At 47.5% G+C, this 14,097-nt stretch overlaps 13 protein-coding genes across 13 annotated transcripts; 10 read left to right on the top strand and 3 right to left on the bottom strand.

Moving 5' to 3' along the window:
- Positions 1 to 191: 191 nt before the first annotated feature.
- NEDG_00075 (uncharacterized protein) lies at positions 192 to 1,643 on the top strand (the record flags this gene model as incomplete). The annotated part of the gene is made up of 1 exon (XM_067687493.1): positions 192 to 1,643. The coding sequence occupies one exon, from the start codon at positions 192 to 194 to the stop codon at positions 1,641 to 1,643; it is 1,452 nt and encodes a 483-aa protein (XP_067545201.1).
- A 296-nt stretch (positions 1,644 to 1,939) lies between these two features.
- On the top strand, positions 1,940 to 3,208 carry NEDG_00074 (uncharacterized protein; the record flags this gene model as incomplete). The annotated part of the gene is made up of 1 exon (XM_067687492.1): positions 1,940 to 3,208. The coding sequence occupies one exon, from the start codon at positions 1,940 to 1,942 to the stop codon at positions 3,206 to 3,208; it is 1,269 nt and encodes a 422-aa protein (XP_067545200.1).
- A 690-nt stretch (positions 3,209 to 3,898) lies between these two features.
- On the top strand, positions 3,899 to 4,285 carry NEDG_00073 (uncharacterized protein; the record flags this gene model as incomplete). Its single annotated transcript, XM_067687491.1, has 1 exon — positions 3,899 to 4,285. The coding sequence occupies one exon, from the start codon at positions 3,899 to 3,901 to the stop codon at positions 4,283 to 4,285; it is 387 nt and encodes a 128-aa protein (XP_067545199.1).
- A 30-nt stretch (positions 4,286 to 4,315) lies between these two features.
- On the top strand, positions 4,316 to 4,852 carry NEDG_00072 (uncharacterized protein; the record flags this gene model as incomplete). The annotated part of the gene is made up of 1 exon (XM_067687490.1): positions 4,316 to 4,852. The coding sequence occupies one exon, from the start codon at positions 4,316 to 4,318 to the stop codon at positions 4,850 to 4,852; it is 537 nt and encodes a 178-aa protein (XP_067545198.1).
- A 235-nt stretch (positions 4,853 to 5,087) lies between these two features.
- On the top strand, positions 5,088 to 5,393 carry NEDG_00071 (uncharacterized protein; the record flags this gene model as incomplete). The annotated part of the gene is made up of 1 exon (XM_067687489.1): positions 5,088 to 5,393. One exon carries the CDS (start codon positions 5,088 to 5,090, stop codon positions 5,391 to 5,393), a length of 306 nt encoding a protein of 101 aa, XP_067545197.1.
- A 541-nt stretch (positions 5,394 to 5,934) lies between these two features.
- On the top strand, positions 5,935 to 6,246 carry NEDG_00070 (uncharacterized protein; the record flags this gene model as incomplete). Its single annotated transcript, XM_067687488.1, has 1 exon — positions 5,935 to 6,246. One exon carries the CDS (start codon positions 5,935 to 5,937, stop codon positions 6,244 to 6,246), a length of 312 nt encoding a protein of 103 aa, XP_067545196.1.
- A 218-nt stretch (positions 6,247 to 6,464) lies between these two features.
- On the top strand, positions 6,465 to 7,073 carry NEDG_00069 (uncharacterized protein; the record flags this gene model as incomplete). Its single annotated transcript, XM_067687487.1, has 1 exon — positions 6,465 to 7,073. One exon carries the CDS (start codon positions 6,465 to 6,467, stop codon positions 7,071 to 7,073), a length of 609 nt encoding a protein of 202 aa, XP_067545195.1.
- Positions 7,074 to 7,219: 146 nt separating this feature from the next.
- On the top strand, positions 7,220 to 8,074 carry NEDG_00068 (uncharacterized protein; the record flags this gene model as incomplete). Its single annotated transcript, XM_067687486.1, has 1 exon — positions 7,220 to 8,074. One exon carries the CDS (start codon positions 7,220 to 7,222, stop codon positions 8,072 to 8,074), a length of 855 nt encoding a protein of 284 aa, XP_067545194.1.
- A 52-nt stretch (positions 8,075 to 8,126) lies between these two features.
- Positions 8,127 to 8,699, bottom strand: NEDG_00067 (uncharacterized protein; the record flags this gene model as incomplete). The annotated part of the gene is made up of 1 exon (XM_067687485.1): positions 8,127 to 8,699. The coding sequence occupies one exon, from the start codon at positions 8,697 to 8,699 to the stop codon at positions 8,127 to 8,129; it is 573 nt and encodes a 190-aa protein (XP_067545193.1).
- A 124-nt stretch (positions 8,700 to 8,823) lies between these two features.
- On the top strand, positions 8,824 to 10,239 carry NEDG_00066 (uncharacterized protein; the record flags this gene model as incomplete). Its single annotated transcript, XM_067687484.1, has 1 exon — positions 8,824 to 10,239. The coding sequence occupies one exon, from the start codon at positions 8,824 to 8,826 to the stop codon at positions 10,237 to 10,239; it is 1,416 nt and encodes a 471-aa protein (XP_067545192.1).
- Positions 10,240 to 10,612: 373 nt separating this feature from the next.
- Positions 10,613 to 11,623, bottom strand: NEDG_00065 (glyceraldehyde 3-phosphate dehydrogenase; the record flags this gene model as incomplete). Its single annotated transcript, XM_067687483.1, has 1 exon — positions 10,613 to 11,623. One exon carries the CDS (start codon positions 11,621 to 11,623, stop codon positions 10,613 to 10,615), a length of 1,011 nt encoding a protein of 336 aa, XP_067545191.1.
- Positions 11,624 to 11,639: 16 nt separating this feature from the next.
- On the top strand, positions 11,640 to 13,424 carry NEDG_00064 (uncharacterized protein; the record flags this gene model as incomplete). Its single annotated transcript, XM_067687482.1, has 1 exon — positions 11,640 to 13,424. One exon carries the CDS (start codon positions 11,640 to 11,642, stop codon positions 13,422 to 13,424), a length of 1,785 nt encoding a protein of 594 aa, XP_067545190.1.
- NEDG_00063 (histone chaperone ASF1) lies at positions 13,365 to 14,072 on the bottom strand (the record flags this gene model as incomplete). Its single annotated transcript, XM_067687481.1, has 1 exon — positions 13,365 to 14,072. The coding sequence occupies one exon, from the start codon at positions 14,070 to 14,072 to the stop codon at positions 13,365 to 13,367; it is 708 nt and encodes a 235-aa protein (XP_067545189.1).
- Between the last annotated feature and the right edge of the window lie 25 nt (positions 14,073 to 14,097).

Genomic DNA, 14,097 nt, shown 5'->3' with positions numbered 1-14,097 from the left:
GCTGTGTTTCCTTATTGGGACCAATCCAATAGCCTACAAACACAAAGCTTTAAATTGTCCAGGTTAGTGTTTGGAATGACAAAACCATAAAAGACCAGCACTATTATGCCCATACCACAAGGTTGGTTGGGTTACCTTTTTAGGAAATATAATTATTAATTATAAATATTAAAAGTTTTTTTGTCCTACAAATGATGAACGAAGAACACGAGAGATTAAATAGTGATTTGGGAACAGACAACGCACCCGAAACCCCTATTCTAACCCCAATAGCCCCAGAAGAACACACCAAGACCGTTGTTGAAGTACCACGCACCGAGACTGTTGAAGTACCACGCACCGAGACTGTTGAAGTACCACGTACCGAGACTGTTGATGAAACATCAGACCAAAACCAAGATGAAGCTAGTGACGAACTCCAGATACCCCACCACACAGAGGAACTAATCGCAGACCTTGCACTAGTCGAAACATCCAACAATCTATTGAACCTAGAACAAGAATGGCTTGACGCAACTATTACCACTAGGACAGCCAAACAACACACTATTCTTCGTTATGACGATTTTTTGATTCAAAACCACAGTTTATCTGATTTACTGATCTCTCAGATACTGAGCAAGTTTTTACAGAGAAAGCCTATGTCCCACCACATCCTCCAGGCCATTGAAGATGCCTTGCCCCCTCTCGCCCAGTCTCAAGAAGCCATAACCACAGTTCAAACAGCCTACACCGAACTAACCCGAACCGCAACCACGTTTGCGGCCTTGGTTGAAAAGCAGAGAACACAAGAGCTCACAGCACAAGAAAAGAATGACCTGGTGGTTTGCAGAGCAGCTCTTATGGCAATGACTAGTCAGGAGTATTTGGACCATGCAGCCACAAGGATTGGGGCCATCCAAGCTCTCTTTGAGGAGATGGATAGGATTATAATAGCACTTGGTGCCCAACTAACGTTGCTACCTTCCCACATTGGTGGAATCAAAGTCACCGAACGCCGAAAGATTGGTCTGATGGGTGCTTTTTGGATGCTTCTGTGCTTCTTCACTACCTTTATAACCCAACCCTTTTGGGTTGGTGTTTTCAACCAATTCACTTCCGGTAGGGCCGAATACAGCAACTATGTGTTCGGGTTAGTTATACTGCCGGGCTCTTTACTGGGCATAGCAACAGTGTTAGGCACATATTATAAGATGGTCTTTGACATGACTCTAACACATACCATCTATAAAACCCAAAGAAATCATGTTCCTTACATGAACAACACTCTCTGGACAGCTATTGGCGCAGCAGGCGTCTTTTTTGGGCTGTTTGTCCTGCCTGCACTTCAAACAGTGATTTTAAGATACCTGCCTACAAGCATTGCACTGTTCGTTATGGCATCTGAATACGTGTTTGGATGGGTGTTCGTTGGAGCCCTGGCCTACTATACTTTTATAGTGGAGTGGAATGTGGTGAGTGCCTTTTTGCGCCGGAGTGAGCACATTGCCCCGAACTCGCGCATTGCTCATTATGCGAAACTTGGGCTCTGTGGGGTTGCTCTTGGGTTATTGCTCTTCGTGGCGTGGGATGCTGCTCGCCATTTTAAGCAGATACTCGCTCCAACGACATTATCTCCAACACCAATAACCGTAATGGCTTAATCTACCCTTTGGCTAGGGCCTAGCCTCATAGTTAGAATAAACTGGCTTTTTTTCAGGTTAGTTCGGGTTTTCAGATATAGTTGAAAACAACAACTAAAACAGGTGGGCCCCGAGCATGGTCTGTCCAAACATAGCGCTGGCAGATGGTTTCTTTGGTTGACTGGTTTTCCTAAGTTGCCATACTAATCACCCGCCAATCACTAACCCGAAAAACCAATGAATCACCAGTATATTCTGTTTAAAAGTGGCCAATCACCCAAAACTTGATTATAAAAAGTTTGTAGACACTCCCCTGGATGGATGAAGCCGTACCAAACCCGAAACTGCCCATTCAAGTGCAAATGGCACTCACTTACCACACTGGCCTGTTACAAAGGGCTAACACCAAGTTGGACCAATTTAGACAACTTAAGAACGCCTACGACGACCAGGCAGCCACTGTGCTTAAGAAACTCGATGCTCTGTCTAAAGACGCTGGGATAGGCCGCTCTAACACTGTGGGGCTCAAACAAGTACCACAACTAAACTGGATCTTTGAAAAAGCCCTGGGCCTTAAAGCGAAAGATATGATGTTTGACACAGCCACCCTTCTGCAAAAGACACAAGAAGATAAGAGGAATAGCCTGCTCTATGAGAATCCCGAACTTAAAAACCTCCAATCACTGCTTGGCGAATATACACTATCTCTTCAAGCGTATAATGACACTCTCGCCAACCACCCCGACCCAGCGTCCTTTGAGGAAACAGATAGCACTAATGAGCTTCGCAAAAGAATGGATGGCCTAGCCGGGACTTGCCTGCTACAAATGGAAGAGCTGGACAAACAGAAATACGACACGGACAGTGCCATGAAGGAGTGGGACTCTATGGTTCAGACCATGGTTGATAAAACAGCCACTATTAAGAGAACCACCGCCATAATACAAACCGTGGAGGAGCCTGTAGTGTTTTTCATGACCACGATCATCTGCTGTCTTGTTTTGTCTATGTTGGGGCACCATATCTGGACCACTGTTCTCAGCATTGCACGGGCAACAAACCTCACCCACTACGACCTGTCATACGGGCTATACTTACTGGCTTTTTCGCTGATTCCGCTATGCAATTTTCAGATAGCTGTGTTCTACATTTACCACCACCTATATAAGACCAGCACCTACTTCCTGGTGCAAAGAAAGCCCACTTTTGTGGCAGTTGCCGTTTACAGCGCCTTGTGTCTTAGCTGTTTGGCAGTCCGGGTAGGGGTAGAGATGTTGTACAGAAAGCTGGTCCTTGGTGCCTTTTTCTTCTTGTCTACCAGTACCTTGTTCTGTTTATACTCCCTGGCCTTTCTTTTCATTTGGTATACCACAGACATAGTCTTAAAGCGCCTGAGCAAAAAAGCATCAGTACCCTTCTTTAAGACGATCTATGGCTCCAGGCTCATGTACTTTAGTATTTCTCTTCTTCTTTTTATCTCTTTGACACTCTTTTTAATCGACATAGCACCACACGTTACCCGTTATCGAATGAACAATGCCTCGACCAGCCATCTATCGCGGTGGGCTACCTACGTGCTAGCATAAATAAACTAGATGCCCCCTTCAAAACGATTCTGGAACGCCCAACTGGTCCCCAGTGTTTTCCGCTGCTGGTGCTGGTTCGGGTTTCGTTGATCACATCGAGTAGGTCGGGTTAGTGTACATTCCAACACTTACAAAATAAATATTGTGTTCGGGTTGGAATTTGGGGTTTGAGATTTGGTTTGATCCAAAAACCCATAGAATGTTTTGATGGGTTTGACAGACTATGACCATCTGTCAGCCGCTAACAGAAACTGCCAACGGCCATCAGAAAGTAACTCATGATTATGGTAAAGATGATGTTCGGGATAGATTAATCCACCATGCTAGGGATGGTCCTGGCCGGTGGTACAACCCGAACTAACCCAGTATCCATAGCAGCATCTTTACCCACCAAAGAACACTATCCCTCGCCATCAACTCACCAATCACTAATGGCGATGCATTTAAGAAAGAAAGAAAAGACCTTCTACCATACCAAAACAATCGTTCGCCAACCCACCACGCCAATTCTTTACCACACGAAACCCCGTCCAGGGCGAAGCAGGCCCCAATGCAGGTGGCACATGCTTTAAAGCATTGTGGCGCACCAAAACATCAGCAGAAAAGAGTGTTCTGGATGAGGGCAGCGGGTCTGTAAGCGGAGGCGAATGCTTAAAGGCGCCAACAAACCTTCATCCTCTCAATTTATCAATGATAAACCATTGGACGCGGCTTGCGTCTCCCATAGTAGTTCGCAACAAGTTCTGTGAGGCTACAAAGCGCTCCCGGGTGGCAGTTGTGGCAGACGGGTATATGTTCTTCAACAATACCGAGTTGGATACCTGCCTCAACAATAGTAGCATGGAAACAACCTGCATGGAGTATCTCAGGGGCGCCTTTAAGATTGCCAACACAAGACTACGGCTGGCCAAAGAGGGCACTCCAAGGAATCGACTTATGCTTGATGAATGGCACGTAAAAGAGTATACTGGCCTTGGCAATGCCTCTTTTATCCTCCGGGTTATAAAGATAGAGGTCATGTTGGCAAACTACATTAAGATGGCCCGCGAATTACAGGAAGTACATTGCTCTTCTTAAAGAGAAAGGGGGTACTAGTAGCCCGAAAACATGTATCCCACAATCGCGGAGGCACCGATCCAGGAACTGCTCGACATCAATGGGAAAGCCCAGCGTATCCAGACAAATGCCACAAACAACGTACCCAGCTGTATAAGCAAGATGTGTGCAGGATTCCCCAGCCCTAGCAGCACTAAATTCACTCCTGAGATAAGAAAGACGCTTCAAACCCGCCAGGATACAATTTTAGCTTGTGTGGAAAAGATAAAGGCGCTTAGTAATAGTGAGATAATGGAAGCTGAGGGGCTAAACATTCAGGAACGGGTTTTTCTTCTTTCATTTGGGATTTCCGATCTGTTTAAAGCGTTCATGTCGCTTGCTAGCTATTTCGATTTCGTATATGGGAGGGTCCACCACGGCATGATAGCTGAGATGGCTACTGCAAACAAGGACCCGAGAGGTCTATCACAGAAAGCCAAGGACATCTTTGCAGAGATGTTGGTATATGGAGAGTTGGAGCATAGCGCCATTGGAACCGTATTTGGTTTGCCTGACCCTGGCAAAGTCATACACAATACGCCGAACTAACCCTTCGGCCCGTGTCGGGCTAATCCGGCGTACTATTTGCATTGCGAACTAACCCGAAATGCCCATATACGGCAATGGATAGCCAATATATACAGCAATGGATAACCAATATATACAGCAATGGATAGCCATATTTGGCAGTTATTTGTTGTGGTAATGATTTAATTTCCACCGAACTGATGCATATGAATGCATCTATTATATAAGACATAAGAACTGCTAGAAGCACCCCATAATGTCACAGAACAACAAGACCAGTCAGCATGGCGTTGACAATGAAGAATTGAGCCCGTGCATTCTAAACATCGACTCAACCACAGCAACCATAGACATCGAATGTGACAGACAGCCCGAAATAACATGCGTCAGCTTACTGAACATGATGGTAACACCGTTTTTTGTTTTCGCATTTATATGCATATGCCTGGTTTTTATCATAGCCATGTTCGGATCAGTTGTTGAAGTACTTAGCATGCCAGACAGCCCGAACAGTGGACTTGTCAGCAATGATGCCACACCCCCGGCCGGACTATACCCCTAAGTACCCGAACCAACCGCGCAGTTATGAAAGCTGTATTCACGGGATTAAAGCTTAAAACCTAATAAAACCACCATCACCCAATAAAACACTTCAATGCGCACACTGCTGTACAAGGACCCACAAAATCTCCACTATTGGCGCATTCTACGCCATAGAACCCGAGCCACTCTATTAAGCTTCTCCCTCCTATAAATATAGAGCAAAAAACCAAAACCTCCAGATGCAACATTTCCTGCACCCACAGACCCAGTATTTGGAGACCAGCTTAGGTTGGGAACTAACCCAAACACTATTGCCCAAATAAATATAGCCGCATGTGGTCATCGTCTAAATACCACAACACTAACCCAAGCAATATATCCAGATACTCCCATCTATTGCCATCTATTGCCATCTATTGCCATATTTGGCAGTTATTTGTTGTGGTGGTGAGTTGTGTGGTGGTGAGTTGTGTGGTAGTGAGTTGTTGTGGCAGTGATTTAATTTACACCGAACATTGATTAAAGCATCCATATAAGAAGCATAGACTCAACCAACTAGAATGCCCAGGGTAGTATACCAAACCACGACATACAACCTCATGAATAATAATGACGAAGAGTGTGAAATTTATAGCTCAAGGCCTATAAGTATCTGCGCACCCGAAAATAACCTTGACATTGAAACAGGGATCCAAACTCGGTGCAGAAGACTCCTAACCCGAACAAGAGTCATTGTTTTGGCTGTACTTGCATTCTTTGGCATAGTGATGGTCTCACTCTTGATAGGCTTAAGACATACCTCTAACCACAATGCAGCTCTTACCAACGAACCCACGCCACTATCCTACACCACCGTAGCACCAGTCCTATAGTCACAGCACTAACACCACCGTAGCACCAGTCCTATAGTCACAGCACTAACACCACCGTAACACCAGTCTATAGCCACAGCACTAACAAGCCCAAAGACTACAAACATGTAGAGTGTGATGAGCTGGTTAAACTTAGCAGATGCAGCGAAGCAGTTGATAGCCTGAGTAGGAAGAAGATAGAGGTTGCAGCACCAGGACCGGAGGACCGGAAACAGATCATGGATGTTTTAACAACCACCCAGTTCAAAGGGGACAGTTTGAAACTTGAGACCTGCTATGAAAAGACAAACCTTGTGCCTGATGTTAACCCTGGGGATGGCGTAACTGCCAATACTCAAAGATTTATTAGATCTTTGTATAATCCCTACTCTAACACCACCAATAACGGCCTTAGCCTAGAAGCACACTTGAAAAGTCCCCGGATGAATGGGGCCTGGTTCTTCTTCTTGGCTATCAAAGTACTTTCATGGCCAAGTATTACCCCCGAAGAAAAAGCAGCTCTCCTTGACACAGCAGATAGCTACTATGGCGCTCTTAGGGTTGAGAACATGATCAGGCAACAGAGATGTCTGGACATTGGCATAGCATTTGACTTCTGGATAAAAGCACAAGAAAGAAATGTGAGCCAGAGCCTAACCCAGAGCCTAACCCAGAGCCTAACCCACAAAGATCTATTAACAGAAGTCCAGAGCAACGACAAAGCGTTTCAAAAGGCCCTGACTGGAGTGCTTCTCAAAGCCTATGATGAGGAGCATGCAATCACGAGATACCAAGATAGGCTAGAAACCACACTATCACCTAAGAATTCAGATAAGGACAATCAATAAAACAGATGTTTTTGGTCTTGGTGGGATGCAGCGCAGCGTGATGCAGCGTGGTGTGGTGAGGCGATCCAGGCTCACAATAGGCAGATCAGAATGATTTTTGGCTTTGATGGAAAGTATAAATGGCTTGAATCTGAAGGCTTGTCTTTATGCACAACAGGAAAAACACAGAGCCAAAGCAATCTACCACCCCTGACGAACCTAGCCTCTCAGTGGCCCAGGAGAATGCAATGATAGCAGAACAGATGGAGGGAGTGTTTGGGGTGGAAAATGCTCCTTTGAAAAAGGAGTTCTTGGATAGCCTTGTTACTGCCAACAGCCTAACCCAACCCATGAGACCTAGGCCTGGTCGTGGTGCCTCTGCCAAAAGGAAGTACCATGTGTGTCTCGAGATACTCCACATTATCTTCTACCAGTTCGGAATAGTTGTTATAGCAGGTCACACTCTAAGAATAATGATTGACCAGTTCTGGCCAGCCCCAGTTAGTAGAACCATCGTCCTGCTTTTCTACCTTTTCCTTGCTTTACCCAGCATGCTTATTCAGCTATACATTTGGTGTACCTGGAACTATAAAAGCATCATTGAGAAGAGCAAGAGACTGGTGATATCAATGCAAAAGGCCATTAAGGTGAAGCACGTTCTTGGGCCGTGGGTGTGTCTGGGGACTGTTCTGCTTTTGAACACAGTACTAGGCTTGCACCTGGTCAACCTACTGTTTTACAGTCCCTCTACCAAGGCAGAGATGTTTTTCTTGGCGGTTATTCATATCCTAAACCATTCCATCTTGCTTGTTCGGGTCGCTAAAAAGTACATCAATTCTGTTCGGCAGAAGCCCTCAAAAGGGCCTTCTACTGTGAGGAAGTACTTTTCAACCCTGTTTTTTAATGACTGCTCTTACACCGTTATGTTTGCTTGTGTTATCTATAGTTGCTTCTTCTTCCTCTTTGACATAGCTAAGCGCTCCTATCTGCTGGGTCTTAAGACTTCAAAGGAGCTGGTCTAGCCCGAATGTCAGGGAAACTTGAATAAACGGTGCCAGTGTTGTCTGCCAGTGGCTATGGAAGGTTCTCAACTGCATCCACAAGATCTTCATGGATCAAAATACTATCAATCTTCTCGTTGTCTTCCAGCCTTTCTCCATCAAAGTAGAGAGAGATGGTCTTCGGGGGTGTTCTTTGTTTTTTGGCAATAGCTGCGGTGGCTGTGGCCATCAGGTCTTTGATTGTTATTTCATTGGTGCGATCCAGTTGAAAGGTGCTGTTCCGGTTGTACCTGATCGTGTAGTAAATTGGGGCCGTGTTCGGGTTAGGTTGGAGTTTCAGCGAGAGGGTGATGGTGCTTGGGGCCTCCCCGTTAGGCTTGCTTGCCTGCTGCACAAGGCTGCGAGCTTTGGTGTACTTGGAAATAGGCGTCTGTTCGTATTGGAGCAGTATGGGCGTGCCAAACCTTTGCTCATACTCTGCATAGATCCCTTCCAACGTCTCGTTTTCTTCAAGAGCAAACTCTTTTTCTTGTCCCCCGAAGACAATGGATAGTTGTATTGGCTTCTGCGCCTCCTCTTTGGCCTCTTCTTTTGCCTCCTCTTTTTTTACACGTGCTGGCTTCCTCAGAAACTCCCAGTCAGACATAGTCCTCAAATATTTTTGCTATTTATTAGACCAACCAACACTACCACACAGGGGTTAGTTCGGGTGATAGCTAGCTTTTCTGTAAATTTAATACGGGGTCCTAAAAATTTGTTAACGTATAGTGATGGATGGTGACAGCAAAAAAAACAACGAAGACATAACTGACCACGGTACACCATTTGACAACTACCTCTCATCTGATGAGCAAGCCAGTGACTCATCCAGCTCTTCAGAGGTGTCTACACTGGAGCATGATGACAGCCATATCTTTTTAACACAAATACAGGCCAAGCATAGCGACTTCATAAATACTCTTAACATACCCCAGCTAGTAGATGGTGTCACCAACATTGCTGCCCACAAACTAGAGGCCGTGGCTATATACCAAGAAGACCTTGAAGCCCTAAGCAAAGACTTTGCCAACACCCAGAAGATTGTTGAGAGTATTACCGTTCCCAGACCAAACTATAAGTACACCCAGAACATCCAATGCCTTAACAGTGTTTCCAGGATGTTTTCATCTATAAAAAAGGACATAGATGATTATGAAAGCAAACTTGTTCAGGTAACGGAATATGGGTCTGCGCTGGAAAGGTTTAAAACAACATACCAAAGGCTTTCCACCAAGCACCCCTCTGAAATAACCGAAGAAGATCGCCAAGACTTTTTAGACCAAGAAGCCCTTGTCGAAGACATTCAAAAAACCATCACACTAGTAAGGGGTAGAAGAGGCATAAGTGATATTCAGATGCTTTTGAGAGAGTTGGAGCAACAGACTCTGTGGGCGGGGAAGTCTGCAGCCTGTGGGATTATAAAAATCTTCCAAGACCAGACAAAAACACCCTGGGCTAGGTACATAGTCCGAATGATGCTCTGGTTTTTCGGAGTATCTACATACACCCTACACAGCTGCCTGATCTGTCTCAAAACGACAATACCTGCTGCCCTATCAGCACCAGACCAAGGTTTTTACAAGATACCACAGTATATCTACCCCATTATTTGGGTTGCCATATATGTTCAGCTATACATGTTCACCAACGTCTTTAAACAGGTCTGCACGCGAAAGGTTAAACCGAAATTACCTGAAGCCCAGCCGTTTTTGAAAGAGATCACTACCAGGAATCAGTGGGATCGGGTGTGCTGCTACATTCAGTGGGTGTCTATCGGATTCCTTTTTGCAGCAACATCTTTCCTACTGCCTCTTTTGTTCCTGGGCCCAAAACCACTCGTGTCTTGCGTTTTTATCACCACCCACACCCTCTGGACCATCTACATTGGCTACAGGCTAGAGTCATGTAGAAAGGCGGTTGATAACTGGGGAGCTTCTTTTATCAAATCTAACCAAAGACTAGCAGCCTGGCGCATCTTCTCCGGGGCTGTAGCCACCTTCTTTGGACTCTGTGTTGCTATTGGTTGGTTTATGATGGTTAAAGATGCCATGCTATACACAACAAGCCACAACGGCACAGACTCTAGGTGCATACTCATGCTCGGGTTAGCTCAGGCCTGTTTCAATAGGAGCCGAAGCACAGACTAGCCAGAACTACCCTTTATTGAGAAAACAAATTAAAAGCAATGCCTACAATGGACACAGCAGGCGCCTTGGGGCTAGCAGCAGGACTTATTGGTCTGGTCTCAAAAGAAGAAAGACTTGCACACGCACCACTGTTTGTTATAAACCTGCTTGTCGGGAGGTTCTTTATTTTGATGGGGTACCACCTCTACTGCAGGAATTAGCACCCCGAACCTTTGAACCATCGAAAACCCAAAAACCCGAAACCTGGACACAAAAACCCAAAAACCCAAGCAAGGCCAGGTTCACTATTTGCACCACAACCAGAACAAACCAGAACAAACCCGAACAAACCCGAAAACCCGAAAACCCGAACAAACCCGGACACAAAGCCTCTTTATTTGGAGAAGTGCTGAGAAACGTGCTGAAGAAGATCAACGACTCTGTTCGAGTATCCACACTCGTTGTCGTACCACGCAATCAGCTTAACGAACTTTTCAGATAGGAAAATAGAGGCAGAAGCATCAAAAACACTGCTGGCCCTCTCCCCAATAAAGTCGCTGCTAACAACCTCTTCCTCGGTGTAGGCTAGAATCCCTTTCAGTGGACCTTCGCTTGCCTCCTTCATCTTTTGCTTGATCGTCTCGGAAGAAGCTCCCTCTCTCAAAGTAACGGTCAGGTCGACAACGCTTACGTTGGCAACAGGCACCCGAAAAGCCATGCCTGTCAGCTTCCCCTTAAGCGAAGGAATCACCTTTTCAATGGCCTTGGCTGCCCCCGTGGCTGCAGGAATGATGTTTTGCAGACCCCCCCGCCCGTCGCGGTACGCCTTCATGGACATCCCGTCAACAATGCGCTGGGTGGCAGTAATTGCGTGGACAGTCGTCATCAAGCCCTCCTCAATCCCAAAACTCTCCTCAAGAACCTTCACCACGGGAGCCAAGCAGTTAGTCGTGCAGCTCGCATTGCTTATCACCGCCTGCCCACAGTAGCTCTGCTCGTTAACACCCACCACAAACATTGGCGCATCAGTGCTTGGGGCACTGATGATAACAGCCCTGGCGCCTGCAGTAAGATGGCCCTGGCAGGCGTCAAGGGTCTTAAACACGCCTGAAGCCTCCACAACGTACTCCACCCCATGGGCAGCCCAGGGAATGGCTGCAGGGTCCTTTTCATGGGTGACGGCAATTTCAAGGCTTCTTTCTCCCGTGAGAACAAGCCTCTCTCCCGAATAAGCGACTGTGTAGCCCTTTAAAGGACCGTGGGTGGAGTCTCTCTGTAGAAGATAAGCCAAATACTTCGCATCAACAAAGGGATCGTTAATGCATCCCACCTCTATGCCTCGCTCCAGAAGAATTCGTGTAACTAGCTTTCCAATTCTTCCTGCACCGTTCACTCCTACTCGCATGGTGTTTTAGGCAAGAATGAATATAAACAAACAAATGGTCCTATCAAATGCTCTGAAAGTTCTCTCCGCAGACGTCTGTCACAGATTCTCCCTGGAGTATGCACCAAGCGAATCAGTCCGGAAAAGCTTCCTTCTGCCGCGCGTAGTTACCGTTTTTGTTGAAGTCTTTCCCATTAAGGAACTCTCGCCCTTTAGCCGGGACGACCCACTCTACGCCATTGACGGGTTCTTGGTGGTGGAGAATGGGCATCCAAGGATACGCCCGTGCACCGAGGAGAGCTCTTTTGTCGACCTTCCCCTAAGCTCAGCAACGGACTCGGCGCCGGCGTCTGTTTCCAGCATTAGGGCAGCGCTGAGCCAGAGCTTGGCCGACCTCGTGCAGATCGCCATTCGAAAGGCCGAGGTGGCCTTCTTCCCCGTTCCCAACCCCTCGTGCCTGAGGTCCTCCACCGTTCTTATCAAGCTTAACCGCACAAAACAGGCTCTTTTGTCCATTGAGGAGGAAATGGGCGAGATTTTCGGGATGGCTTCAGTTATTCCGTACGCTATCTACGAAGTGCTCATCAGAGCCGCCACTGGGCAGACGTCTCCCTCGCTCTCTGACCGGATAGTCCAGCTTTCCTACTACCTCGACGGAAGCCTGGAAAGCGTCCTTGAAAACAGGATTGCCAACTCTCTGGTTGAGGGCGTGGCCCACACCCCGCGCCCGGTGCCTGCCAGGATCCTTTCCATGCACACCCACGTCGTGCTTTCCTCGGAGAAGGAGGCCTTGTTTCTCTTTCTTCTGGCAGAGGCCCTTGGCCGAGGAAGCAGTGGAACAAGGTGCGCCCTCCTGACCCTGGCCAGGGAGGCTTTTGCCTGCCCGGGGTGCTCCTCAAGGCCCGGGATTAAAAACACCCTCCAGTCGATGGTGGCCCTGGAAACGGGTCTTGACGTCAAGCGGTCAGTTTGCAACCACCTCATTGACGAGTACATCCACACCAAGTCCTCCCTCCCCGAGCCCGAACTAAGCATCAGGTCGGCAGTCGGGGAGTACGCTGGGAAAGAGCGCCGGGGCATTTACATCCCCTCCTTTGCCAGTGAGCACTGCCTATCAGGCAAAACAACGGTTTTCACCGAGGGAAGAGTTGAGATCTCACACAGCATCCCGCTTTCTGCCATTGAGGTGGAGTACCCCGAGAGCATTTCCACCACCTCGCTAAAAGAAGGCGTCTGTGTGGTAGGCATGCGCAGAAGGTCGCTGATTGCTCCGATTTCGGCCCAAAAAGGAAAATCGGTTTTTTTCATTGGGAGAACATCGACCTTGGTCGGTTTAACCCTGCACGACAAAGACCGGTGCTTCACCCACAAAGCCTCGGTGCAAATTCAGGTGCTCAAGGCACCAATCAGCAAAAAGATTTTCTCGCACCGCTTTTACATTGCCCCCGTTTCCACATCGAGACACACCAACGAAACAGACGCCCTCTTGGAAATCGTCCGGAAAAAAACAGGCCACCCGGCAACGCTTCTCTCAGCCTCCCCCCTGGTGGCCCGGGTGCCTTTCCAGCACGCGTCCCACTCCCTGTACCTTGACATCCGCCTCTTTTGGAGCACCCTCCCAGTGATCCGGGTGGAGGAAAGCGAGCACCAGTATGAAATTCTTCCTTTATTTAAGCCCGTGGCTATCCAGGACCCTGCACACCCACAGTCCAGCCCCGTGGTGGTTAAAAAGTCTTTCTTGCTCAAGAAGGTACCTGGGGCCTCACGAAAGCTCTTCTGGTTCTTCACCGACCAGAGCAAAGGCGGGGTCATCCTCCTTTAGCTCGGGCTCCCAGGCCTCGCTGAAGAAAGTAACCAGGGGCGGCTCAAGGACTTCGGCCTCAACCTTGGCATAGTCTATCTCCATTGCACTGAACTCTTCCGGGGAGAGGAAACACGTTCCTTCGGGCGCCGTAGGCTCTCCCTCGCCTTCCTCGGCCTCTTCCTGTTCTTCGAGACCTTCGGGGTTTTCCGGGTTTTTGAGACCTTCGGGGTTTTCCAGATCGCTGCTTTCTTCAAGGTCCTGCTCTGGGAAGGTCGGGGAGGCGGCTTCTACCTCCCGAATGTACACCCCGGGGTACTCCACATTAACGAAGTACCCAATCCGTGCAAACTCTTTGCCCTCGGGCGTGTAGAAGACAGCTACCACGGAGGTCACCCCAAGGAGGTACTTTTTGGGTATTTGCGCCAGGTTGGGAAGGGCACAGGTTAGGTCAAACTCAACAACGCCCTCGGGTATTTCATCGACGACCTCGTCACAAAGAACTTGGTCGTAGTCGTCTGTGTCTGAGGTGGCGATATAAACTATCTTTACCCGAAGACTCTGATCGTTGGCCGTTGAGATAACCTTGACCACTGGGGTCATTGGCTTCTGTAAAAGGTCTTTAGCTGTCCGCCCTCTTAAAAAGTCAATGTTGCTAACTTCGATCATGGAGAAATAAAATTTATTTCATTAA

Source organism: Nematocida displodere (genome assembly GCF_001642395.1).
Source record: "Nematocida displodere strain JUm2807 chromosome Unknown 1, whole genome shotgun sequence".
Lineage (NCBI taxonomy): Eukaryota > Fungi > Microsporidia > Nematocida > Nematocida displodere.
This window is presented reverse-complemented; position numbering and strand designations above follow the sequence as displayed.